The sequence below is a fragment of the Orcinus orca genome, chromosome 5 (genome assembly GCF_937001465.1).
Source record: "Orcinus orca chromosome 5, mOrcOrc1.1, whole genome shotgun sequence".
Classification (NCBI taxonomy): Eukaryota; Metazoa; Chordata; class Mammalia; order Artiodactyla; family Delphinidae; genus Orcinus; species Orcinus orca.
The window spans coordinates 147,238,008-147,264,580 of record NC_064563.1 but is presented as its reverse complement, the minus strand read 5'-3'; the positions used below and the strand labels follow the sequence as shown (position 1 = coordinate 147,264,580).

At 46.7% G+C, this 26,573-nt stretch overlaps 1 protein-coding gene across 8 annotated transcripts in view; it reads right to left on the bottom strand.

Moving 5' to 3' along the window:
* TRAPPC10 (trafficking protein particle complex subunit 10) overlaps positions 1-26,573 on the bottom strand; it is an 89,973-nt gene that overhangs the window by 33,614 nt on the left and 29,786 nt on the right. For 6 of the 8 annotated variants that reach the window (XM_049710389.1, XM_049710390.1, XM_033418427.2 and 3 more), the window contains exons 3-7: positions 24,157-24,292; positions 16,777-16,973; positions 12,413-12,608; positions 10,131-10,242; positions 7,437-7,684 (exon numbers count right to left, since the gene is read on the bottom strand). In XM_049710389.1, the coding sequence (XP_049566346.1) occupies positions 7,437-7,684; positions 10,131-10,242; positions 12,413-12,608; positions 16,777-16,973; positions 24,157-24,292 (889 nt within the window). The remainder of the gene's footprint in view (positions 1-7,436; positions 7,685-10,130; positions 10,243-12,412; positions 12,609-16,776; positions 16,974-24,156; positions 24,293-26,573) is intronic. The other 2 variants (XM_049710392.1, XM_049710393.1) reach the window with 1 other exon arrangement.

Sequence of the window (26,573 nt, the reverse complement as noted above, 5' to 3'; positions counted from 1 at the left end):
TAATTTTTTAAGTATAATTATGTTTGTAAAAAAGAGCACCTGTTGCTTAGAGATACAATAAAATGTTATCAGAAATTCAAAAGCATCTACTGTATGTGATTGATTCTAAAATGGACTTCTTTTCTACGTTTCAGTGTTTTTGACATAGGGATGCCTCACAGTCAAGGGCATCTTAACACTCACACTCGGCAGAGTAGACTGTCTTCTTGGTGGCACTAATATCATGAGGTATCTTACAACTGGTGTCCTAGCTTTGGTGAGACATGCTCATTAGTCCTATTCAAAGTGGGAAAGTAAGAGGTGCTGCTACATCAGGTGACAAGGGAAGAGCCGCATAAGCTGATGAGACTGACTTATGTAAGAAGGACTCCTTCCACACACCCTGAGCACAAACAAAAGGACGTGGCACCAACTGGAGAGAACAGAGAATGCTATTAAATGTTCCTATAAACGCTAAATTGCCCAGTCTTTGAAAAATGAGACAAACTGCTTAGATCCTTTGAAAAAAATCAGTATAGAAAAAAAATTACATGACCAGAAGCAACTTTCATCAAATGGTACAACTGACTCTCTTGCCCAGAGTGGAGCGCCCTCAAAGGGACGCACAGACAGCTGTTTGGTAGGATGCAGCTCGGGGACCCTGGACAGAGCACGTGCCTCCCCGCGATCAAACTGGGCGAGCTCCGCAGGGCGCGCAGCCGAGGTGGGCGCACGCACTCCAACAAACACACGAGGGGCGCCAACAGCCCACAAGGTTCTCACCCAGGAGCCACACATCTACAGACAGCAGCAGCCCGTGTCCCTGGGAAGGCCGCCCACCCCAGCACCCACGCTGCCTGCACCTGGCAAAGAGCAAGCCCCGCCCCCGCGTGAGGACCAAGCCCCAGCCGGAACCGTGCGGCGCGCTGGGCGTCTCACAGCTCGCACACCCTAACAGGAAGGGCGCGGGCGCCTTTCCATGGGCTCCGGGTCCCTCTGGACAATTTCCTTCGTGAACAACAGACATTTCAAAACTGATTCCTTATCACGCACCGTTTACTTTTCTCCGAGCCTCTCTCTTCTTCTGCTATCAGTGTTACTGGTCACGGCAAGAGCCGCTTTACCATTTTCCAAGCATACAATTAAAGGCATTCTTTTCATTCTCTTTTGCTAAAACTACCTTTTTAAATAAAACCCAAATACCAAAAAACCCAGCGTCCTAACGTGAACACGGAGGGGCCGCCCCGTTGGAGGGCCGCGGCCGCCACACGCTTCCCGACACAACATCTGTGCTTCCTCTTGCACCTGTACACGAAATCAACAGGTAGGTATTCTTCGGTGTCTGACTGCTCCAGCTAAACTTTACGTTCATGAGACTCCGGGTTCATTTGTTCCCACTGCCAGACGCCAGTCTGCTGTCTGAACAGACGGCAGTCACCATTTCCCTCGTACGTGATGGACATTTGGGTTATTTCCGGTTCTAGCAGTCACGAACGACGCCACCACGAGCATCCCGGCACTGTCTCCTGGACACCTGTGAACACCCTCTGTGCAGACCTGGGGGGAGACTGCCGGCTCACAGGGCACGCACAGGTCTGGCTCCAGCAGACACCGCCGAACCGTTTTCCAAAGTCGTGGCGCCAACTCCCAGTCTCCTTGTCAAGGAGGGAGTTCCAGCTCCTCCCCCTTCACTAACACTTGTCAGGTCTTTCCACTTCAGCCACTGGGGGGGCTTCACTGTGGTGGAAGTTTGCATTTCCCTATAATTAATGAGATGGGGCACCTTTTCATATGCCTACTGGCCATCTGGATAGCTTCATTTGCCTATTTTCTCTGCGTCAGTCTTTTAAGCTGATCTGCAGGAGCTCTTCCCATATCCTGGGCAAGAGCCCTTCCTGACCGCACAGCTTGCGGCCCCGTCACCCCCTCTGCGGTGCTGACTGATGAAGAGAAGCTCTGATTTCCATGCACTTCCTTTCTGGCCAGTGCCTTTCTGTCCTGTTTCAGAAACGCCTGGTAACCTGAAGCATGTAAAGGTGCTCTCCCATATTATCTTGCAGAAGCTTTGTTGTTTTATCTTTCATAGAGTAATAATCACTCGTGGCTGGCGTGAGACTCGGCTGACCCGGAACCGTGTATTCACTGAGCGAGTTTCACCTCATATACACAGGCTCTACCCCAGCGCCTGGGCTCAGGCCTTGGCTTCCCCTCGGACTCTTCTCCACGCCTCCTCCTAGCCCTTCGCTTCTCTCCGCCTCCACCTCCAGGTCCTAACACCTTGCACGCACCCCGGCTTCAAACCCAGCAATGGCTTCCCAATAGCTACAGAATAAAATCCAACCCTCCAGAGGACGTGCACTTTCCAAACCTGGCTTCCAGCACCTCTGGAGCCTCCCCTCCAAGCCCTGGCTCACCCCTTAAGTTCTAGCAAGACTAAGCTCCTTTAGAGTTCTTTAAGTGACAGTGAATTTTCTCTGCCTGAAACGCACTCTACTCTCTCTGCACCTGCCACCCAAGCCACGTCCACCTGGTGGATCCCGACTCAGCCCGTGAAAACCAAAGCTCCTCCACAGGGCAGGGGTTGGTCTGTCTCGCTCTCTGCTAAAAACACGGTGCCTAGAATAAATGCTTGCTTGGCACAAAACAGGTGCTCAACGAATAACTGCTGAATGAATGAATCTTTTAAAACCTAGCGCACACGAGACCACCTCTGCAGACCTTCCCTGGCACACGTTAGGCGCTGCCGACACGCTCACGCAAGCTGCCCCTCCCTGCTTGACACCCCGCCACCTCCGAACATTCCGCTCTCACTGCCTGGCAGCCCCGGGCTCTGACGGCCTGCTCACCTGCTGGCCCCACGCGCCCCGCTGTGGGTTTCTTGAGGGTGGGTGGGACCCATTTCTTCCACATTTGCGGGCCCTCCCCCCACCACTGTGTTTACCACAGTGCCCAGCAGGTAAGCAACTGTTTCTTGAATGGAACCGGGCAGTTCCTCCTCAAATGCTTTCCCCGTTCCTGCGAACCACTGGCTCTCACCGGTGCTGACACCTTGGGCCGCTACCTCCTCCTGTCGGCTCCCGCTGCTCTCCCGGTTCAGGTTCTCAGGGCTCCAGGTCCCATGAGGACGCCACCTATCCCCGTGGGGAGGAGCCCGGCAGAGTGTCTGCTTCACAGCAAGTACTCGACGACCCCGAGGCCCACCCCTCAGCTACACCTCTGCTTTTGTCCTCTGCAGGGCCTGAACCTTGGAACAGCAATGCCAGCTGGGCCAGTGGCCTCTCATGCCCGGCACTGGCCTGTGTCTCTAGGTCCTGAAGAGTCCCGATCCCCCTTGGCCTGTCCTGTCTGTGAACATAATGAGAACCTAAGCTCATAAAAAATAAGTCAGTACTGAGGCGAACACATCAAAACAGAAATCCTCTGTGCAGTCATTGTAACAAAAATAAAACGGCCTTCTAGAAAATATCTTCCTTATATTGTTCTCGTTTACCAATCTGGTAAAGATTAAAATATACACACAAATTACTTTCTTTCTTATCATAGATGCAGGAAAACAGCACTGCTAGTGTGACTAAAAATGGGAAGATCTTTCTGGAAGGTAATTTGGCGATGTACACTAGAAGCGTTAAAGACACATGCATCCTTGAACTGGCCATTCTACTTGTATGAATGCACTGCATAAAGATGCCATACAAGGATACACACTCCTGCAACTGCAGACACTGCTGAAAAATCCAAATGTCCGAAACAGGACCAATTAAACAAACAGCAGCTCTTCTCCAGCAGAAAGGCCACAGACCAAAAAGGGAACCTCTTGCTTTAGAATAAGCAATGACATTTTCTTCTGTATATCTGTCTGTATTTTCCAAATTTATACAGAGAATACACTCAACTTTTGGTAAAGCGGGGGGAAATCTTTTAAATGTTGCAGACAAAAGAAATACTCTGTAATGGAGTCACTGAAGCTCACACAGAACTGACATAACTTTCCAGGTGTTACTCCTTGACCCCAGCAGCTGTACGGGGTAGGTACAATTTCCATGTTCACATATTTGCAATCGGGGAGCTGGTCCCAGGCCTTAGGTGGCACCCCTGGGGTGTGACTCCAGGCCCCACCCCAGAGCTGGCATCTGGCCACCACAGTGCCTCCTACTCAGAGAAGATACTTTAAATCAACCGACCAGCCAACCAGGAAGCTACCAGGGCACGCTTTACAAGCCGCAAGAGCAAACACACACAGCGCTTTCTGCAGAAGAAATGTTACAATGAGAAACACACAAGACGGCTGCAATACTTAGGCTTTTGGCTTTAAAAGGATGAACAACCGTAGCCTAACCCTACAAGAACCATGGACCGGCTCAGCCTGCGCGTTGCCTGACGCCCTGGCCTATGTGCCGCGCGGCTCTGCCCGGCCCTGTGCAGCAGAACCCAAGGCTCCATGCCGGCCTCTGGCCGTGGACGTGACTGTGAACAATAATCACCAGAAAGCTAGCCAGACATAGGAAACGAGTCTAGTTTTGAGGGTACAATCAAATGTACAGAAAAAGTAAACAATTCTGAGTCTTGAATTTTCATTGTTTCCGTAAAAATTTGAAGAAACTCTAAGAATAAACTTTTCAGGTTAACTGCCAACTGCAAAGCTTAAGATGTAGCAACCCCCCGCCCCCACACTACCTAGACAAAGAATCTCAGCTGAGAAAGTTGAGAGAAGAATTCTGTGTGTGAAGCTCTGCGCGCCCTCTGCAGTGTCATCTTTTGAAAGAAAGAGCCAAGAAGACGCCAGTAAGGAGTGTCCTCACTTGCCTGAAGGATGACAACAGGCTGACTGCCCTGAACTCGCGTCACCTCGTGGGTCCCCGACCCACAGGCAGCCACTGCTGGGCGCCTATCCGCAGGGCCGAGTGGGAAGGCGGGGGGCATCCCGTGCAAGCGGGCTGCTTGGGGCCCATGCTGCTGGCCTCCGAGATGCACTGTCGCCCTGCAGCTTGCCCCTCACAAAGGGTGCCTGACTCGGGACAGGAGCCAAGCTTGGGGCGAGAGCGGAAGGCACCTCTGAAGCACAGCAGACAGGACAGGCGGCCCCACAGGAGCGCCATGCCCGGGGCATGCCAGGCGCCCACCGGGACCAGCGACGGTGGCTGAGGAGGCACCTCAACGGGCCCAGCTGCCCCGTCTGCTGCCCTGACACCAGGGGACACCAAGCAGGGCACGGTCACACAGCACAAGGGGGACAGGGAACGGGAAGTCGTGTCCTCGGGGACCACAGTGTGGCTCCCTCCCCAACTTCAGCACCCTGCTCGCCCTGCAGCAGAAGCAGACAAGCACCAAGAGAGGGGGAGCGCCTTCGCGCAGGGAGCGAGGAAAGGGAAGAGCGCCAGCCGGGACGGGATCTGCAGGGAGCACCTGGGACGGCAGCAGCCGCCCTGGACGACAGGCGTCCCTGCCGCTGCCCCCGCCCCGCTCACACCGCCCGCCACCACTCACTCGGTTCTCTTTCCAGCCAAGAGGGTGAAAACTGACCCATTCCAGCGACTTCTACAGAACTCGGGACACAGGCCAAGCCAGGGGACCCATTGCACGGCAAGTGAGTAGGACACTGTCCCCACACGCGGCAGGCAAAGATGCTAGTAGCATCCGCTCCACACTGGCTGTCCCGGCCGCCTGCCTGGGAACTGAGTGTACCCCATCCCCGGGCGCCCTGCCTTCCAGCTTCCTTAAGGCCTGGAGGGGAGGAGAAAGAAGTGTGGGCGGCACCCTGCTCCTTGCTGCAGAGCCAGAGGCCCCCCGGTGCTCCCTCGTCTCTCTGCAGCCTGGCAGTTGACTGACTAGTCAACCGTCTAAGGCAAGAAAAAGAATTTGAAAAAGAGAGTTTGTGACCGGCTGGGCCCAGCACTGAAGAGGCTGGCTCCGACCACTGTCTGTGGTTTCCCACACCTGCCCCCCATCTGTGCACGTCCTAAAAGTCCCTCCTGGGGTGACCCCAATTTGAAAGCGCCACGGCTGAACTGCTTGGACTCTAATACACATCCCATGTTTTTCCCCAATCCAGTAACAAGACAAAATCTCTAAGTCAGTAAACTCTCTAGGCAGCCATGAACACAGGCGGCCCTGCCCCACTGATGAAGCAAAGCCCCCGCCCACCCCAGTCTGTACAGCTACATAGGAGTAGCCAAAGCAGATTATCGAAATCTACTCAGTGACAGGCAGCCACAAGAATATCATCTCAAGGTTGAAAATGTTATTTTTCCTCATACACTTGATTAGATGTCCAAGGAAAAAAAATAATTCGATATAAAGTCTTAAATTCTCAAGTTTGTGACTCAGCTAGGCTAGGCATCTCTTCTTTAGAAATTAACTAAAACAGTTTCTCTTCATTTGGGTTTTAAAAAAAAATGTGTAGATCTGTTAAGGCCATTTTACACTAAGTGTTGAGCCTGTTATTTAGTTTTCTAGGGAACACAAAACAGAAATTACTATAATATGAAAACCATCCCTAGCGCCGGTTACCCTGGGTCTTCTGTAACTGTGCCCCTGCGAGCCCTGGTGTGGAGCACGACAGAAAGGACAGTAGCCGGGCTTGGAGGATTTGATTCTGTGCCTAGCTATGTTACTTATAAGTCATCTAACCACTTCCAGACCCACTTTCCTCATTTATAAAATGGAATTAGACCATCCACTTAGTTCTTTACCAGGGAATGGGGGTGTCTATGAATCCTGTGAAATTATATGTAACATTTTGTATGTGCATTTTTCCGTGTAAAGAGGTCACTGAAACAAAAAAGGTGAGAACCTCAGACTGCACAGCCATTAACGTTCCCTTACCTCACTAAAATGTTTATGATGCTGTGGCAAGAAAAGAGTTCAGTAGCCCTGGGGGATATTAGTCCATAAAGACAATATTTCACTATAAATAAACAACTTAAAGCGCCGCTGACTGGTCTCTTTCATGCACACACGCACACACGTGTTCATAACGTACCTCCATTAAGCTTCGTGCTACTAATTAACACGGCACAGCTTGCTGTGTGTCACTCACATTGTTACCGGCATGTTCATGTGCAAAATCATTTATCTGAAAAGACAGTTCTGAAATAAAACAAACGTCTACCTAAAAACCTAATTCTGTGTGTCCACCAGGTACATGTATTAATCTTTATCGGTGAAGACCAGCTCCCACAGAATAAGCCAAAGTTACCTTAAAAAGAAAGTGATCTAAGAGGCTCGCTTTGGGCCAACGTGAGTGAGCTCCACCGTGTTGAGAGCAGAAATTACATTTTCGAGCAATTAATTAATCAGTGTAAAGAGTAAGTATGCAAATAATATAGTAAAAATTAAGGACATTCACAAAAAGAAAACTCTTTCCTAAGCACATACAGTTCAATGCCTGGGATGGAAGGTTCCGCGTTTTCTACGCCAACAGTCAGGAAGCGGGTAAATGGGGAAAAGAGACCACTCACTTCCAAGAGCTTCAGCTCCTGCACACAGCTGTGCAGCAGCTCTAGGGCGCGCTGAGCCACCTCCCATGGCCTCTGCAGGAAGAGGAGCAGGGTGCACTGGCGAGAGAACAGGTAACTGCGCAGATCTAACAGGGTGGCTTCTTGCCTCTGTATCAATCCGCGCTTCTCCATATCTATGGGCTTTCGGAGGATCAATCCATTCCAGCTCTTCACCGGCTGGCAGAAAAAAGTCAGCCAGTTGGCACCATCTAAACAAACACACATCGTGAAAGGCGCTGACTGCAGATTCCTCCACCTCACTGCGCAGGACCGTGAGCCCTAGTGGACCGACAGGCGGCTCAGCTACTGGATAGGCCCGAAGCACCGGCCCACCCCTCTGTCTGCGGGGACCCTGTCTAGGGATGCGGGACAGGGTGGTGACCGCAAGGACACCCACTGGGTACCTGGCACCGAGTGATGGGCACTGGGGGACAGGATGTCGGCCACGGGGCACAAGGCCGTACCAGGCCCAGAAGGTCCTGAGCAGGTCAGGATGCAATCAGAGGCGGCCAGGCTGAGGGTCAGGGACACCTCAGGCTCTGCGGTCAGCCGGCCCCAGGAGGAGGGGCGAGGCCCGGGCGGGAGCATGCTGAATGTGCTGTGCGGCTCATCTTCCTTCATTTCCGCACTTTTCCTGACTTATTTAAGCCTCACGCCTGTCTCAACTCAACCATGTCAATACCTGAGTCATGCTCCTACAGGAAGGGACGGCAGGCACAAGGAAGACGTAGTGGCAGGAAGCAGAGGAGAAAAATTCTTTAACTGTCAAAAATTTCCAATAAGACTCCTCGATTTTAACTTACAGCCCTAAGACTCAAATGTGATCTTAAAATAAATATAAGAATCTACAATAACAAGTCACTCAATCTTTATGAAAATTTTTTTCATCTACCCATCTCCCTCCAAAAGAGAGGTGTCACAGCCACCTAATTCTACGTTCTCTTCAGGAAGTGACTCAACGCTGGCACACTTACGTTACCATATGGCCGAAGTGCCAAACACAGCAGAGCATCCTTTACTGATCTGAACTCAGACTCAGCTGATTCAGGGCCCACTAAGCGAGGTGTCCCCTCCCCAGCAGGTCCCTCTGCCGGGGCCCCCATCCCCAGCACTCTCCTGGCTCCCCCCACATTTCAGTCAGGCCTCTCCTCGGAGAGCCTCCCAGGCCATCTGTCTGACACTAAACAGCACCTACCGTCACCCTACCCCTGCACCCGTGTCCTCTTCTGCAGGCCACACTTACTAGTCTCACTACCTGACTTCAAGTCACACTTTTGTTTTTCTGTTTGTTTCCCCTTCATGTAAACTCCATAAAAGAAGGAATTTTGTTTTGTTCCCTACTGTATTTAGAACAGGGCCTGGCGCAGAGTGGGCTCTCAGGAAGTATCTGTTGTATGAATGAACAAAAATGAACAATATTATTTAGCTGCTAAAGTTGGTCCAGGCTTACTTTTGGTTTTAAATTGCCCCAGGTTTATTTTAAAACTGAGAGAACAAAGAAATTATATAAAACATAATGTAAGAAACATGTGAGCTATCTGAGATATATATGTATAATATGGATATGTAAGATATAAGCAATGGAATTTTACCTCTTCTAAATTTTTAAAACTTAATTGGTGAATACTTTGCTTTGGTTATATGCTTATGTTTGTGTCTCAGCAAAGTAAGGAGATCCGAACCTGAACTGCATAAAAACTGTTTTGGAGTGGGACTCAGTGGGTGACATTTCATCACTCCCAGAACAAGGGCGGTGCCCACAGCCCACGCTGACTATCCCAGCACCTCACTTCCTACAGGTCTCCTAGCAGACACTACGGTCGCTCCTTGGAATCATGCCTTTCTTCAGACACTGTGACAAGGGTTCTCAAAAGAAGCCCCAACAAAGATGTCTATCACAGCACTGCTTGTGGTAGCAAGAGCGGAAACAACCCAAATGTCCAACACCAGTGGGCTGAATAAAGTCTAACGAATCCACACCATGAAGCACTCTGCAGCTCTTATCAGAAATAACTGAGAACCTGATCTGTTAGCTTGAAGAGATGCCTGTGATGGACTGTTAGTAAGAACAACAAGCTACAGACAAAGGTCATGATAATATGATGCCGTTTCCTTCAAAATAAATATCAAGCAAAGAACAGTGAGCACAATTATAAACTTTTTCTTTGTATATGGGTCACTGTGCTAGTTTTGTATTTTTAGAAGACTTTAAGACATCATTTAAAAGTTTAAAAGGAAGATGAACACCCTTTACAATGGTGTCATGTAGGACTCACTGTAATGAACTCTCACATATTACAAAGACAACCTCTCAACAGAAGAAAAAGATTCCCACTCTTATGCTAGCAAGGAGGCACAGAATCAGAAGCATCACTAGCCAGCTGTAGGTTGTAGAAATGACACTTCATATCTAAAAAACAACTTCTTAGACACTTTCATTCCTCAAGATTCTTCTACAAGTGTAAGTGACTAATTCTTAATTCTCATTTCATTTCCTATAGGAACCATGGGAATATACTGTATACAATGTTTTTTAAAAAACAACAACAAAAGATGATTTAATCATTAGGTAAATAAACAGCAGCTTCCATACTATTCAAAAGTGGGGAAAGCTATGTTGAGAAAAGAATTTGTTTCTAAAACTTCATTACTCACCCCCAGCACCAAAGTTGACAACATACTGAGAAAACAGAGCGTCCAGTTCATCGTACTGCACCAGGGCATCTTCAAACTGCTGTAGCATCTCAAAAACAAAGGCAAGTTCCTCCTATTTACCCAAAAAAAGTTAAAAAACAAAAGCAAAAATATAAATCAGTGTTTTGAAACAAGTAGCTATGAAAGATTACAACAGAGAAAAGCATGCAGCATAATGAATAACGCTTGTGCTATACCAAGAAAAGATCAATTTAATGACCACACATGTCAACATTTATGCACACACAGAGAGAAGACCAGAAAGAAGCAGGGAACGACCAACATGATCCCCAGAGTCTCTGCGTGACCCACCAGCAGACTGGGCCTGACTGGTCAGCCTCTCGTCCTCGGTATTTCCCTTGCCCCCAGACACACACGTTTTCAGTAGAATTCTGCTGTACGGAGGAGCAGAATCTTCCCTCCAATTACCTATTTATTTATATCTATATAGACTCATGGACATGAATTTTACCCCACAGGTTGAAACCCAAGTCTGTTAGTACTTATTCTGCTGCACAAACTGCTCCCACTTTGGCCACTGAGGGGGCTCCTGGAGGTGGTGCATACCTTCTGCTGACAGACCTCCACCTTCCTTGTGCACCTCTTAACTTTCTGGTTCTACACGATACTGTATTTTCCCTACACCAGCCCTGGAATCAACCACTTCCACGGAGCCCTGGCACCTTTTATTGGAGAATGCAGTTTAGAAACCAAGATCTTGGCACCGAGTGTGTTCATTGCTACTGAGGTGTCATTTTTTTCTAGGCCCCATCAGAGGAGAGAGCAAGGAAATATATGTGTATGTATTAACCCTCACCTACACATACCTCTGTATTTGTGAATCTATCTAGCCAGCAGCCATCCAACCATGGGTTCACACTGATTCTAAACCAGCACCACTGGGTTCATTTAGACTCCCTCTTTCCTGGTTTGTTACTCTTAAAAAATAAGTTTAATAAGCTTGAAGGGTAAAGAGACAGGGAAATCTGAAAGATCTGTCATTGATCAATCATACAGGGAATTATGAACACATTCAAATTCCCTTAAGTGACCAAAATCATCCAAATACCACTAAGACAGAAGCATCAGAATAAGAGATAAACTTCAAAATTTCTAATGAGAATTGGTCTTTTATTTATTCAAAATGCATTATTTCTTCAGTGATTAATATACAAGTGATGTTTAAATATGAAAATTACACTTTTTCAGTCAAAACATGGTGAACAAGAACAAGGAACCCAAAGAGCAACATTCTTATCACTCCGCAGTGTTAAGAAGGTCTCCTCCCCCAAACTACTCTATTACACATCACTTTGTTCTCTTAAGACTTTTCTTCTTAAAAGAGAAAGAGTTGAGACTTCCCTGGTGGCACAGTGTTTAAGAATCCACCTGCCAATGCAGGGGACATGGGTTCGATCCCTGGTCTGGGAAGAACCCACATGACGTGGAGCAACTAAGCCTGTGAGCCACAACTACTGAGCCTGTGCTCTAGAGCCCGCGAGCCACAACTACTGAGCCCACGAGCCACAACTACTGAAGCCCGCGCACCTAGGGCCCATGCTACACAACAAGAGAAGCCACCACAATGAGAAGCCCGTGCACCGCAACTAAGAACAGCCCCTGCTCGACACAACTAGAGAAAGCCCGCACACAGCAACAAACACCCAACGCAGCCAAAAATAATAATAATAAAAAATAAATAATTTTTTTTAAAAAGAGAGAAAGAGTTGATTACAGACCATACTTTTGTAAACTAGAGTAAAGAAACCAGCTTAAGACAATCTTTTATTGGAACCCAAGGTTATAAAACAAAACTACAGAGGAAACGTTCTGGGAAGTCATAATTTAATCACAGCGCCAGGCACGGAGTGGACGTCTTTATCATCAGGATCATCACGACTGCTGGGACTCCTCTGCCTAAGCCATGTCCACGGGAGACACCCCAGGAGGCCCGAGACGCTAACAAAACCAGAAGGACTCTGGGAACAAGGCCACTTCATAAAAGGCTAGACGCCAAGCTCTGAAGCAGCAGGGCAGCTGACAGAATGATTACTCAGCAGACCTCTCTGATCCTCTGCTTAAGTAGCCAAGAGGATGAAGCATCATTTGTTACCTACCGTATTGTCTTTTGGTTTTAAAAACTATGTCAATATGAATTACCAAGAGAGCTGCCTTATTCATAAAGAATGAAAGGGAACGAGAGAAGAAGGAAACAGCCTAGTTCTATATAATCAGCCAAGTACCTGCACCATGAAATAGTCACAGAAGCTCCAGCCTGGCTCAGTCCTCTTCTCCCTCAAGGTTCTCATGTCATCCTCAAACTTGCCTAGGTTTTTGGTAAAAGACATAAGAAGCAATGTCCTGAGTTTGGTCAGGAAAGCATTCCAGGATTCCTGAGTTCGGGAGGAGTCCTTCAAGGGGTCGGAGAGCACGACACACCTGTGGAGAGATGAACGGACTGTGGAGAAACCACCGCAAGCACAGAACCGCTGCCCCCCCGGCTACCACTTTCCTGGGGCGCAGGTTGGCATCCTCCCTCCCCTTCCTTCCTTCCTTCTTTAATGGGTAGAAAACATTAGGCAGGTGGTGAGAAATCAGATCGGGAAAAGGCTTCATTGTGAACTGATCTAATGCCACATGAGCAGTCAATGCTGTTCCCAAGAGTGCTGCTGTAGAATGGACTGGAAAGGGGGAGAGGGATTTACGATGAGTCTTGAGTCTTAGATCCTGCCCCCAGGGCTCTCTGGAAAATAAGCTGATCATATCTCACTCAGTTCCCAAACCCCATTTGCCCTGCCCCCTCCAAAAACCTTTTGGTTCCTTGCAACTGACAGACTAAAATTTAGATGTTTTCACATGGCACACGAGGCCCATGACAACACGGACCAACCCAGTTGTCCAGCTTTGGTTCCTACTATCTCCAGCTCAAGCCCACTCAGCTTCTCACGCTCTCCCGTCTTTTTACCCAGCACCTTCCCCGCACAGCCTTGCTCAGCTGACACACCCTCACTGAACCTCTCCCCCAGCCTCGCCCCTGCTGCTCTGCGCTTGGACCCACTGCGATTCCACGAGCACAGCAGTCAGTGCGCCCTGGAAACGCCTCCTCTCTTTGCTGGTCTGTTTCTCCCACCAGACTGTGAGCGCCTCGAGAGCAGCGTTAATAAATACTTGATAAATAAAGGCTTAGAAAGATATTGCTTAACGTGTAGGTATAATACAATTTCACTACAAAAAGACTTTGTATGCATGGTGCAAAAATATCAAAGGCATAAAATTACAAGTGTTTCCAATGGATTTGGAAAAGGCAGCACATTCATCCGAGAGACTGGAAAAGGTAACTTTCTTTATCCTTGATAACAATAATTCAGAAAGATGAATAAATCTGAACTCAGAAATAACTTTTAAATATTGATGCTATGAGTTTCAACATTCCTCCTCTGTAAATATTTTACCTGAACTACCAGCAAGTAGCAAAATGAACAGAGTCTAAGTTTCATTTTCTCTGAGCTCCATCATACCTCTTGGAGGGAGGACTAAAGCTATGGATTATAAATCAGTGGACAAAGGGTGAAACAGCCATAGTCTAGGTGGCCCACCAGGTGAGTAATCAGTACCAAGAAGAAAATTTTTAAGTCGGTGGCCGGCTTTAATCCAGTCATTCCATCCCCACTAGATTCTGTTTCTTCCCCTGAAAGATAAAGGGGTCCAGTCAGCTCACTCCTAAGCCCCCTCCCTCAAAGGACTCACATGTATTTATTCACTATATGAGCTGCGAGGGTCTATCAGCTCAGTAGTTTCTCCTTAAGGCGTTCTCAAGGATTATAATCCCTGTTTATTCCTGACCACAGAGTCCTCTATACCTACAAGGGGTAGATGAAAAAGGAAACTGACACAAACACCAATCACCAAAACGATGTTTTCCTTCAGTGACCTGGTGCTTACCAATCAGACAACATATTCATTACACTCTCTATCCCTTATTATGCCCTTCAACATTTACTGTTTCTACTACATCTTCTTCTTCTCTCATTAATTAATACAACAAACTATGCTTCAGAAATTCACATCGAGCGTAGTTAACTGAGAAAGGGAGAACCCAGAACAGCTCCTTCAGTCAGGCATGGTGGAGTCTGAGCTGGAGTAGAGCAGCGTCCACATGGCACGCGGCTGCATGGCAAGGAGCTCCAGGCCGGGGTCTCCACCAGTCACGGGGACGCTGCTGGCACAGACAATTAACACACGACCCTCTGCTTCAGCAACACTTAGCAAAAGCCTGAAAATGCACAAAAACTTTCACCAAGCAATTTTCCTTTTAGAGAGTTATCCTAAGGAAATAATTAAGGATGTAGATAACATCTGAGCTAGAATGATGTTTATAATTTTATAATAATAAGTAAGCAATAACTTATAAGTCCGGCAGAGGACTGTATAAATAACTTATAGTGCATTAATACTATGGACTACTATATACTAACTAACAATAATAGTGTAGAAATACATTTACTGTTCAAAGAAAACATTCTGTATTAAGTGAAATCTATACTTTTAAGTACAGACTTGTCAAAGGTGGCTTTGCAAATTCATGAAAATCAAAATGTTAGAAGGCATCTCTAAATATTGAAGATGAAATGCTAAAAATTTTAGTAAGTTAAATTTTTTGTATAAAGAATAATCATTAAAAGCAAGTTAGTTTTAAATGGGCCTAGCAGAAACATACTTTTGGAAATTAGATAAAATTATAACGTAGACAAAAACAATCAATAAGCACTTCAAAAAAATTATTACACAATTTGAACTTTTCGTAAGCTTAGACTAACACACCCCATTAGTACCAATTTATTTACTTAACAAAATCCCAAACAAATATGATTCCTTTTGTTATATTAAAAACCACTCAAGGACTTCCCTGGTGGTGCAGTGGTTAAGAATCTTCCTGCCAATGCGGGGGACACGGGTCCGAGCCATGGTCTGGGAAGATCCCACATGCCGCGGAGCAACTAAGCCCCTGAGCCACAACTACTGAGCCCACACACCTAGAAGCCCGTGCTCCGCAACAAGAGAAGCCACCGCAATGAGAAGCCCGCACACCGCAACAAAGCGTAGCCCCTGCTCGCCACAACTAGAGAAAGCCCACGTGCAGCTACAAAGACCCAATGCAGCCAAAAAATAAATAAGTTAATTAATTAAAAAACAAAACAAAACAAAACAAAAAAAACACCACTCAGAGGCCATTCGGGTTTGACTTTGGGCTCCCCCCATCTCAGCATTCCCTGCGGCCCACTTCCCCTCAGATGGTAAAGCTGCTCTCTTCCCTACAGGCCTTACGGCCGTCCACTCTTCTTTCAGAACAAAAATGTTAGTACACCTAACCACAGGGAGGAAAAGGACACTCAGTAACGGAGCACCTAGCAGAATGTTAAACTGATTCCTTTGAGATAACTAATGTATGAATAACAGACCACAGAAAAAAATCCCCAGAAGTCCAGATTGAGTGAGATTTCCCTAAGATAAAGTGTAAGCTCAACCATCTAACTCAAACTTTAAATACAGCAGGTCTGAACATTACTGTGCACCCAGCATTGTGTGGAACACAGAAAGGAAGCCCACACGTGGCTCCCTCCCCGGAGAACTGTCAGCTCATCAGGTGGACCTGACACAGGATGTGGTCAAGTGGCAGCCACGTGGCAGGGTCTGGTTGGGACTCCTGGCTGCACACACCCAGGATCTCTTCCCTTAACTCCTCGCACGTCCTTCATTTCTTAGCCCCCAGAGCAGGCCAGCTCCCCTACTCCCAGCTCTTGCCGCACTCTGGAACCTTCTGTCTGAGCATTTGCCACTGCGGTGACCACAAGTGTGATGACTTGGGTGTGAAGTAATGCCCGCCTCTGCCGCTAGACCACGCAGTATCAGAGCAGGGACGAGGCTCACCACTGCATCCCCAGCACCTCAAGTGCTAAACTGCCAGATACAGACTAAAACTGGCCAGGTGCTGAGATGCACTGGCCGGCACAGCTAGGCATGGACTCTTCACTTCCTGAAGAGACAGGAAGTGAGCTACCAGCAGGAGAGAACAGGGCGCAGACACGGCTGAGCAAGAGGGGAAAGTAAGTCCAGGTGCTGAAGTAGCCACCAAAGTCTCAGGTTCCCTTTTAGAATTTCTGAAGAAGACTAAACCAGCATTTTATAACTACTTCTGTCTTAAGGAACTCTTACTAGGTGTTAAGGTAAACAAAACACAGGGTCCCAGCACCAAGAAACGCCCAAGGAGCCCTGCTGTACACAGGCTGCAGACTTCTCAGAGCCCTTCCTGTGCTAACACCCATCACCGGCCTTCCAAGGGGACCCACCGTGGTCTCTCCCATGGTCACCAGGCCTCGGGGCCTCCCGGCCAGGTAACCCGTTGCAGATGACTGTTCAGAGCTTCTCGCCAGCCGGCCAGGAACTCCACGAGGAGAGGGACCTAGTCTTCTCCTCAGCACCCATCACATGCTCAAGCGTCAGGCATCGGACAGGTGCTCACACAGCAAATATTTACTACCACCCGGAAGCCAGTAAACTGTAGCATCCAGACATCAGCCCAAAGAGGTAAAATGAAGCATACACTTACCTGTCACTCTGTTTATTACAGAAATCGTTTCTTATTTTGTCCACAATAGAGGTCCGGGGCAGGATGTTGGTTTTGTTTCTTTTCTTGGCGTCGTTTTCAACCACCACTATTAACCAGTCCACAGAGCTGTGAGCTTTGAGAACATTCTGCCACTTGGTGAGGTCGTCTTTTACTGTAGCTTTATACACTTCAGTATCCTGAAAATAAAGAATTCACTGTGAAAGCAGGTTAATTAATATCCTTTAGTGTATATGGCAAATGTGTCCAATAACAGAAGACAGCGCGCTTCCCTGCTCCGGGATGGGGACGCTGCACGGAAAGCCCGGCGCTGGTCCCGGCTGCTGGCGCTCTGGGCAGGCTCACACCACACCCCAGGTGTGCGCTGTCCCCAAGACCAGGGACGCCGAAGGGAGGTCTTCCAGCGTTACAGAGGAAGAGGTGGAGAGGCAAGGGCCGAGCAAGCTGCCCACAGCAACACAGTCTGCTAACTAAGTTGGGACTTTAAAACCCAGGTCTGCAGGGCCAGAGGCCACGGGCCCAAGCACAACAGGGTCCCAACACGGTCACAGCCCCGCCTTGATGGGAGAGGCGAGTGGCTGTGGAGCCCTCAGAACCACTCTAACCTCAGTGCCACGTGCAGGCCACGTCAGGGGCAAGGCAGCTTCAGAGGCGAACCCGAGTAAAGAGGACACTCTAGGGCTTTTGAAAGTTGTTCTCATTCACATGGATCGATAGGGGAGCCGGCCTGGGCCTAACACTCAAAGCTGCTCCTGACTCAGAGCGCCACACGCCAGCCCGCTAAAGAGCGCACCCCGCCTGCGCGAACGCCAGCGAGGCGAGCCTCGGTTCTCTCCCAGGGAGAAGCAGGGAAACAGAAGTACTCCTTGCTTTGTGACTCTATCTCCAACTGACGTTACGCTCCATCAATCCACCAAGCAGATTGAGAGTGAAAAAAACCAAGATGCTTAGCGCACTTCAACATCAGGCACCCAGAAACCTCTGCAAACTATGCGTAGCAGCTACTGCCTAAATACACGCTTTCCCCTCTTTTAACAGAAAGATTCCTTACTATCCTGCTTATATTTTCTCTGGACTTTTTAGTCTCTCTTGAGTAACACTCGTGATTGATCCGTGAATGAGTTAAATCTCAAATTCTGTATCAAGTCCCTCCTTTCGTTTAATTAATAAGTGAAAAGTTCCAAAAGGCAGTACTTAAAAATTTTTAAAACTGCTATGTCCTCAGTTTAAATTTGAAATAAGTACAATCTGAAAAAGATCTCTGGGTTAAAAATTAGAAGGAAAACCATCCTGCAAAAATCTCATTTCTGTGAATTAATATCCAACAATAACATACACGTATACTGCGTATTTTCCATGCAATGGCAGTGCTTAGGACTGGAAGCTTAGATTTTACAATGCTGGTGTCTGTCGAAACCCAGATGCATGACGCCTGGAAAGTGAAACCAAAAGGCCAGGGGGCTGCAGCCACAGAGGCCAGCAGCTTTAAAATCAAGGCGCAGACACAAATCGCAGGGCGGACAAGGGGCAGTGAGGAGTCCTGACAAGCTCCAAGGCCGTCCCGGGGCCAGTTCAGGGCACCCTTCTCCAGAATCCACACTGAGGAGAGGTGGCCGCACCCCAAGGGGACACCAGCCCCTCTCCTGGGGACATTCTGGGGCAGCTTGCGGGGACTCTCGGGAAGAGGCCTCGCTGAGCGGCCAGCTGGACAGAGTCCCCCAAAGTTCTGGCGGAATCGGGAGGACAGAACCCAGTCTATCACTCACGACGGTGAGCAAACAGCAAACATTCCTAAAAAGACTCACTGACTTTGCAGAAGAGGAACCCAAGCTGAGCCACTGAGGTTAAGGCTCTCTCAGGAAACCACAGCCAAGAGAGGAAGACGCCATCACAGGGAAGGAAGGGGGACGAGGGGGTCCTAGTGGGGGGCAGCCGCCTCGGCACCAGAGTCAAGCCACGTGAGGAGGGCATCACAGCGCAGATGACGAAGGACTGGGGGCTGGCTTGGGGTGTCCCAGGACAAGCAGGGCAAACAGGGCCTCCGAGGCGGGTCATGGGTCACATGAGGTGGGGAGGGGGTGATCCAGCAGAGCATCAGCCCCAGAGCGGGGGGGCACCCACGCCACAGGGCAGCAGGACAGCAGGACAGCAGTGACAGGAGAAGGTTCACAGGCAGTGATGATTCCAATAAGCAAACATATGGAGGATAATGAGTGCCTGGCTTCTCCAAGCCGGAGAAGGGAGTTACAAGTATGGAAAGGGAAGGAACTATGTCTCAAGTAGTATAATATGACTTGAAGGAAAGAGGTGTAACTTACAGTGTATACTATAAACCAGAGTTGCCCAACCCCCCGGGCCAAGGACTGGTACCGGTCCGCGCCTATTAAGAACCGGGCCACACAGCAGGAGGTGAGCGACGGGCGAGCGAGCAAAGTTTTGTCTGCCGCTCCCCATCACTCGCATCACCACCTGAACTATCCCCCCACCCCACCCCCGGTCCTTGGAAAAACTGTCTTCAACAAAACCGGTCCCTGGTGCCAAAAAGGTTGGGGACCGCTGCTATAAACCATAAAGCAACTAGTGGAATAACATAACAAAGAGTTTTACTTTTAAATCTAAACTCCTAAACATTGTCAACTTGCTCCAAAAAATTTTCGTAACAGATGGTAATCAAAACTATCAATAGGAACTTCCCAGGTGGCGCAGTGGTTAAGAATCTGCCTGCCAATGCACGGGACACAGGTTCAAGCCCTGGTCCGGGAAGATCCCACATGCCGCGGAGCGGCTGGGCCCGTGAGCCATGGCCACTGAGCCTGCGTGTCTGGAGCCTGTGCTCTGCAACGGGGGAGGCCGCGGCAGTGAGAGGCCTGCGTATCGCAAAAAAAAAAAAAAAAAAAAAAAAGAATCTGCCTGCCAATGCAGGGGACATGGGTTTGATCCCCGGTCTGGGAAGATCTCACATCAGCGGAGCAATTAAGCCCGTGTGCCACAACTACTGAGCCAGCGTGCCTAGAGCCCGTGCTCCACACAAGAGAAGCCACCACAATGAGAAGCCAGTGCAACCCAATGAAGAGCAGCCCCTGCTCGCCACAAGTAGAGAAAGCCTGCGTGCAGCAACGAAGACCCAACGCAGCCAGAAAATATAAATAAATAAATAAATTTTAATTAATTAAAGTTGACATTTTCAGTAAGTGGGGAAAAGGTAGACTATTATGAAATGATATTAGGTCAAGCTGCTCCCTATTTAGACAACAAATTAGACACTGAACCCACACTGCTCCTATCATATACAAAAATAACTTGAAGCTATACAGATCCAAATATAAAACACAATTATAAAAATATTAAAAGAAAACATAGGAGAAAATCAGTTACTATCTTCAGATAGACAAGGCCTTCCTAAACATGAAACACTACTCAGAAACCATGTTTTTGATGACATATTTCACTCCATAAAGATTATAATAGTTATTAATATTCATGCACTAAATAATACATCAACTACCTATATAAAACAGAACTACAGAAGATGCAGGAGAAATAGAAACATTCTAATAATAGAAGACTTTAACATACCACTGTCAGTTAAAGATAGATCAAGTGGACAAAACAAAATATAAATGACCTCAACAACATAATCAGTACAAGCTCTTATGGGTACATATTTAATATTACAATCTAAAAACAAAGAAAATACATTCTCAAGCACACATGGAACATCCACAAAGACTTTATTAGGTCACAAAGAAAAAAAATTTTCCTAATAGCAGAAAATATTAAAAACACCACTCTAATCACAATACAATAAAATTAGAAATGTTAACGTGAAAAAATTCTTAAACTTCCTTCTGGAGATTAAAAAACTTTCTGTTAAACTATTGAGTGTAAGGGGCGATACAAACAGAAAATAGAGAATTTCTGAAAAATAGTAACAGAACACGGGAATATATTTAAATTTACATCTTTAAAGACCTATATCACTAAAAAAGTTTAGAATGAAAATAAATGCATTCCCAACTTAAAAAACTAGGAAAAGAACAAAGTAAACTATAAGAAAACAAAAGGAAGAAAATAATAAAAATGGAAGCAGAAGTTAATGAGATAGAAAACATGCTAATAGTATATCAGATTAATAAATAAAACTCCTGTTTCTCTGGGGCGGGGGGAAGAAACAACTAATTTAATCAAGGAAGAAAGGAAGAAAACACAAATATACAAAATAAGAAATAACGATGGGGAAATAACTATTGACACAGAGCATTTTTTTTTTTTTTTGTGGTACGCGGGCCTCTCACTGTTGTGGCCTCTCCCGTTGCGGAGCACAGGCTCTGGACGCGCAGGCTCAGCGGCCATGGCTCACAGGCCCAGCCACTCCGCGGCATGTGGGATCCTCCCAGACCGGGGCACGAACCCGTGTGCCCTGCATCGGCAGGCGGACTCCCAACCACTGTGCCACCAGGGAAGCCCCAGAGCATATTTTAAAAGTTGAAAAAAGACCACTTCATACACCTCAATGAAAAAAAATTTTTAAACTGAAATGTATAATTTCTAAGAAAAATATAGTTTATCAAAATTGACAAATGGCTGAAACAGATCAATTTCCATGGAAGGGACAGAGGAAGTGATCAAGGAACTATTCCACAAGAAAGTACCAGGTCCAGATGGTTTCTCAGAAGAACTCTAGCAAACCCTAGAGACCAGATAGTACTAGTGCTACGTAAATTGTTTCAGATAGAGAAAACAAACAAAAACTTCCAAGTTATTTTTATGAATCAAGTATAACATTGATACCTAAACCTGATAAACACAGCAGAAGAAAAAGTTATAGACCAATCACTTGTGAATATATTGATACATGCAAAAAATCCTAAATAATGTGAACAGACGCCAATACCACATTAAGAAAATAATACTCTGACCAAGTGGAATATACCAGGAATGCAAGTATGGTTCAATAATTAGAAACCCATTAATGTAATTCAACAAATTAGTAGACATAAGTGGGGAAAATCATGATTATCTCCACCAGGTATGAGAAAGGCTTTAACAGGATTCAACAGTGTATTCCTAATAAAAACCCTCGAGAAAATAGGAACGGATGGAAGTTCCTTCACACACTCACTCAAATTTACCTTATTCCCATAGCCAGCGCCCTACTGTGGGGAGACACCACAGGCATTCCCACTGAAGTCAGGAACAAGGAAAAGATACCCACTGTCTCCACTGCTACTAGACAATGTCTTACAACAGGAAAAGCAATCTGAGGCATAAGAATTGAAAAGGAAGAAACAAGACTCTGCAGGTGACAGGATAGGAAACCCTAGACTTTGGGGCCTAGAGAACCAATGATAAAACTAACTCAAACAATAAAAGAATTCAGCAAGGTTAACATGAAAAAAATCAATGTCTTCATATACAAAAAAAATAACCAACTAGAAGATATAATGGGAGAGAAAACCCCGTTGACAATAGCAACTAAAAAGTAAAATACTTAGAAAAGTAATTTGATACTAAAATCCATGTGGAAAAATAAACATGCCAGAGCAACTAGGCAAACACTGAAGAGAATGACCCCTGGGAAAGGACCAGCCCGACCAGGTACGAATGCGGACTGTCAGTCTAGGGAAAGCACGAACTGCAAACAAAGTCTGCACTCTTCATAGCAGGTTTGTTTCTGGCTGTAGCACAGGTGTAGCAATTCTGAAACTACGCTATGCATATTGCAGGACTGAGCAGGTGAGGGAATGTGTTGATGCGTCAGAGCCAGGGTAGACATAAACACGGAACAGGGTAAGGCAAGAAAGAGCCCTGTGGGGTTAGAGGCTAAAATCAGAGGCATCAGTATCAACTCATGATTTCTAAGACACGTGCTTCCCTAGCCCCGTGTAGTCAAAAGGCATAGAAGCGGGGACCCTCCCACAGTGCCAGGGAACCAGGGCTCTGTGAAAAAATGGCTGATTCCAGCACAAGGGTAGCAAAGGGACAAGAACCCAGAACACCTTGCTGTACCAGAAAGCTAGGAAGTGCTCAAAAGGCATAGGAGCCAGCTTGAAGTGACTCTCGCTGGCCAAATCTGGGACAACTTGAACACCAAAATAATAAGGATAATTGACTATAAAGCACTAAATAAAACAGAAGCCCACACAGGCTCTTCCCTAGAGTAGAGCGCTGACTGATAAATTGGGGGGAAGTGGTATGTGCAAGCCTTGGTAATGACTGGTGCAGGAAGAATCATCACTGGGGGCTAAATCTGGTCTGGAGTTTGGAGGGGTTCCCGTGACTGTGTGATAGGGGTGCCTCCCTGGGCATAAACTGTGCAAACAACATGGCTTATGCTGAACATCTGCATTCCCCCAGGAGTCTAGCCACCCCTGGAGTTTTGCTGTGTGTCAGGCGGAGGCTGCCTATGTGCCCGGTCCAATAAAAACCCTGGGCGCCAAGTCTCCAACGAGCTCCCCTGGTGGACAGCATCTCACATGTGCTATCACACTTGTTCTCGGGAGGAAGCACATCCCACGTGACTCCACTGGGAAAGGCTACAAAGCAAAGTCAGCAAAGGCAAAAGGTGCACGGGGTGAAGGGGAGAACAGGCGTGAGCTTTGAGTCCTTTCTCATTAAAACTAGAAAAACTACTTCTGCATCCTCAGTTTCAAGTTAAAATGTCACAGTATGTAACGATTTACATATTTTGTATACTGCTAAATGCTTGTTTTATTAGAGTCAAACAGACAGGAAGAAATGACCCACAGAATTTTCTATTCGTTCATGAAACAATAATTCCATCAAGAATGGGTTCACAAACACAGAACTGCCAAGTACGAGTGAAGGCCACAGTGCCCGCAGCTGCAGCGTCCCCTCACTCGATGGGCGTCCCAGAGCGCCTCCTGCACCAGACACGGATCGTGAGTTAGGAGACACAGTCCCCTGCCCCCAGAGAGCCCGCAAACCAGAACCAGAGACAAACAAGGATTTGTAAGTACAGTAACTGTCATGATGGTGAGTACAGGGTGTTATGAAAACAAAGCTGAGTACAGGGTGTTATGAAAACAAAGCTGAAAGTAAATATTAAAAAGACCTAGTGCCCACTAGGCTACAGTGAGATGGCTCACAAGAACTGGAAACACAAGTAAGACTATATTTGGTGATCACCACGAGTGCCCCGCGCTGGGCCAGAGCAGAAAATAGGCCACGGCAAAGCCACATCCTTGGCTGAAGGATGGAGAAAAGAGAAGACTACCAAAAAATTAAAATTAAAAAGTAAATTTCAAAAAGTATAGCTGTCTTAGCAAAACCCAGACCTCTGAAACTTAACCCCATTCCAAGACACGTTCTTGTAACTTTTCCCTTTAAATGAATACTTACACAGCATTCCGTCCAGTAAATATGAAGAAAGGGGAATGTGAGCAGAGCCTTGTTTCCTTCTTTGGGCAGCAGCTCCTCTTTGAATTGAACGAAGTTAGATTCTAGGTGAATCATCTTTGGAGCTCGGCCATAGGACCTATAAACAATTTTTAACAAGTCACTGAGAAAAATGAGAATGTTTAGCAGAAAGAAAAGGAGAAAACGACAACAACAATTTAATCACATCTATGAGTTCAGAAGTACAGATAGGGCACTAAGCCTGAACTGTAGCGATTACATACGCTATCCGAAAAGACACTGTAACTTAGTTTAAACACAGCCCACATGGACATGTCAAGGCTCCCCATAAATCTGTCGGCTTTACTTTGCTTGCAACACCAACTTCTGGGAAAAATGGATGTTAACCTACAGTCACTATAAAAGAAGATAAGAGTCTCCCAATTGTCAAAAGTGCTGTGTGAAGCTATCAAAGCTTTAAACTGCTCTAATACTTTTGTGACAACCCGTATTATCCAAAAAAGAGAACTGTCTGGTGAAAAAGAACAGGTTTCGTTCACATAGCATAAATAAAATAGTGGTAACCACCCTCCTCCATGTTTTCTCAACCCAAGAACAAAGGACACACAGAGCAATCCCACAAGCTGCGCTCATCTAATCTACGGCTATCAGAGGGCATGGGTGCTGTTTTTATTGTACTTGTAGAAATAAATTATGCTACATACATCTTTTTTCCATACCTCTATTCTTCACCTCTAGTAGTTGTATCTCTTTTAAATATCTATAGCTGGATTTTGTACTTTTTATCCAATCTAAGGAGTGTCGGTGATTAATAAGCTGAAACCAACCAAATTTAATGTGATTATGCTTGAACTTGTGGATTTTCTATTTCAGGCTATTTTTTTCTATCCTTTGAGAGATTAATCAAGTTTTCTTTTTCCATCCTTTTTCTCTGTTAGTTTGAAAGCTTAACCATCTATTTCTTTTCTGCTGTTGGTTACATTTTAATTTTTAACATGCATAAACTTACATTTCCCTCTCAAAGACTGCAGTAAACGTCTGCCTCTCCTTGAACAAGACAAAGCTAGTGCACTGTCTGCTCTCTGCTTCCCTCCACAATCTGACATTTTAGATCGTTTGATTCGTAGAAGCACTGACACCACAGTGCAGCACAGCACTTATGACTTGCTTTCTGGCCGCTGCTTCCTTTATCCTGTGAATTCATGGTTCATTTTCCTTTTTCTTGAGATACATTCCTTAATTATTTCACAGAGAGTAGCACAGTTTCTGATCATACATGTCTGAAAATGTTTCCCAACGATCTCCATCCGGTGGCAAGCAGCAAATATACGACGTGAACAGCACCCTGGAGAGAACACGTGTGGCGCCACGCGGCCAGAGTGGCAGATCAGGGCCCCCGGCCATCCTGGGCCCAGCTGGCCTCCTGTCTCTCCCAAGGCCCGGGGGAGGCTGAGGCAGTCTTCCCGCTTGTATGAGTATGAGCAATACAGAACTCTAGATTCAGAGGTACTTGCCCTCAAGGCCCTGCTTAAATGCTGTATTTTATGCTACACTTCAAATGCTGTTAGAGACTGCAAATGCGGTTTTTCTTTTCTCCCTGTTGCTTGGCGTGGCTTTTTGTTTGCTTTATTTTGTTTTCATTCTGCTAGACATTCAGCGGCCCCTGCAATCTCCGAACTCACTGCTGGGAGAATTTTGACGCCAGTTCTCCAAGTATCGCCTGTCCTCCACCCTCTCTATACTCTCCTTCTGAAACATCTTCTACAGGGACATTGAAACTTCTGGACTTGGCCTTCGCAGCTCAGCTTTCCTTTCACGCCTCCAACTCCAGCTCTCAGCATTCAACTCGAGTTTCCAAGCGCAATCTCCCAACTCACTACTTTGCTTTTCAGCTACACAGCAGTTCACTGCATCAAGTAAAGTTTCTGCTTCAATCTTTTCCCCCCAAGATCTAATCAATTAATTTAAAATTTTATCAAAGTAAATATATATACACTTTAACATGTCAAGTAGTACTAAAGAGCTTTACACACACACACACACACACACACACACACACACACACACACACACACACACACACCACGGCAGAGGGAACCCTGCCCAGGCCTTCTGTCACCCTTTCTACCCCTCGCCTACCAAGGTCCTGGGCCCCGGGCCCTATCACCTGTCAGGGACTCGCCTGCTTCTCAGGGAGCCACCTCTGCAGACACAAGGGCTCGGCTTTCCCTCCTATTCCTCTGTCCATCCTCCTTCTCCCAGAGAGGCGTCCACATCTCTGCTGCTGCCACTTCTGCCCTCCTCTGTCCTTGAACATTTCTCGTTCTCTTTTCTCATTTAGTTTTCAAGAAGGTGAAGAGATGAAAATACGTGTTAAATCTATGCAGTGTCTCTATTTC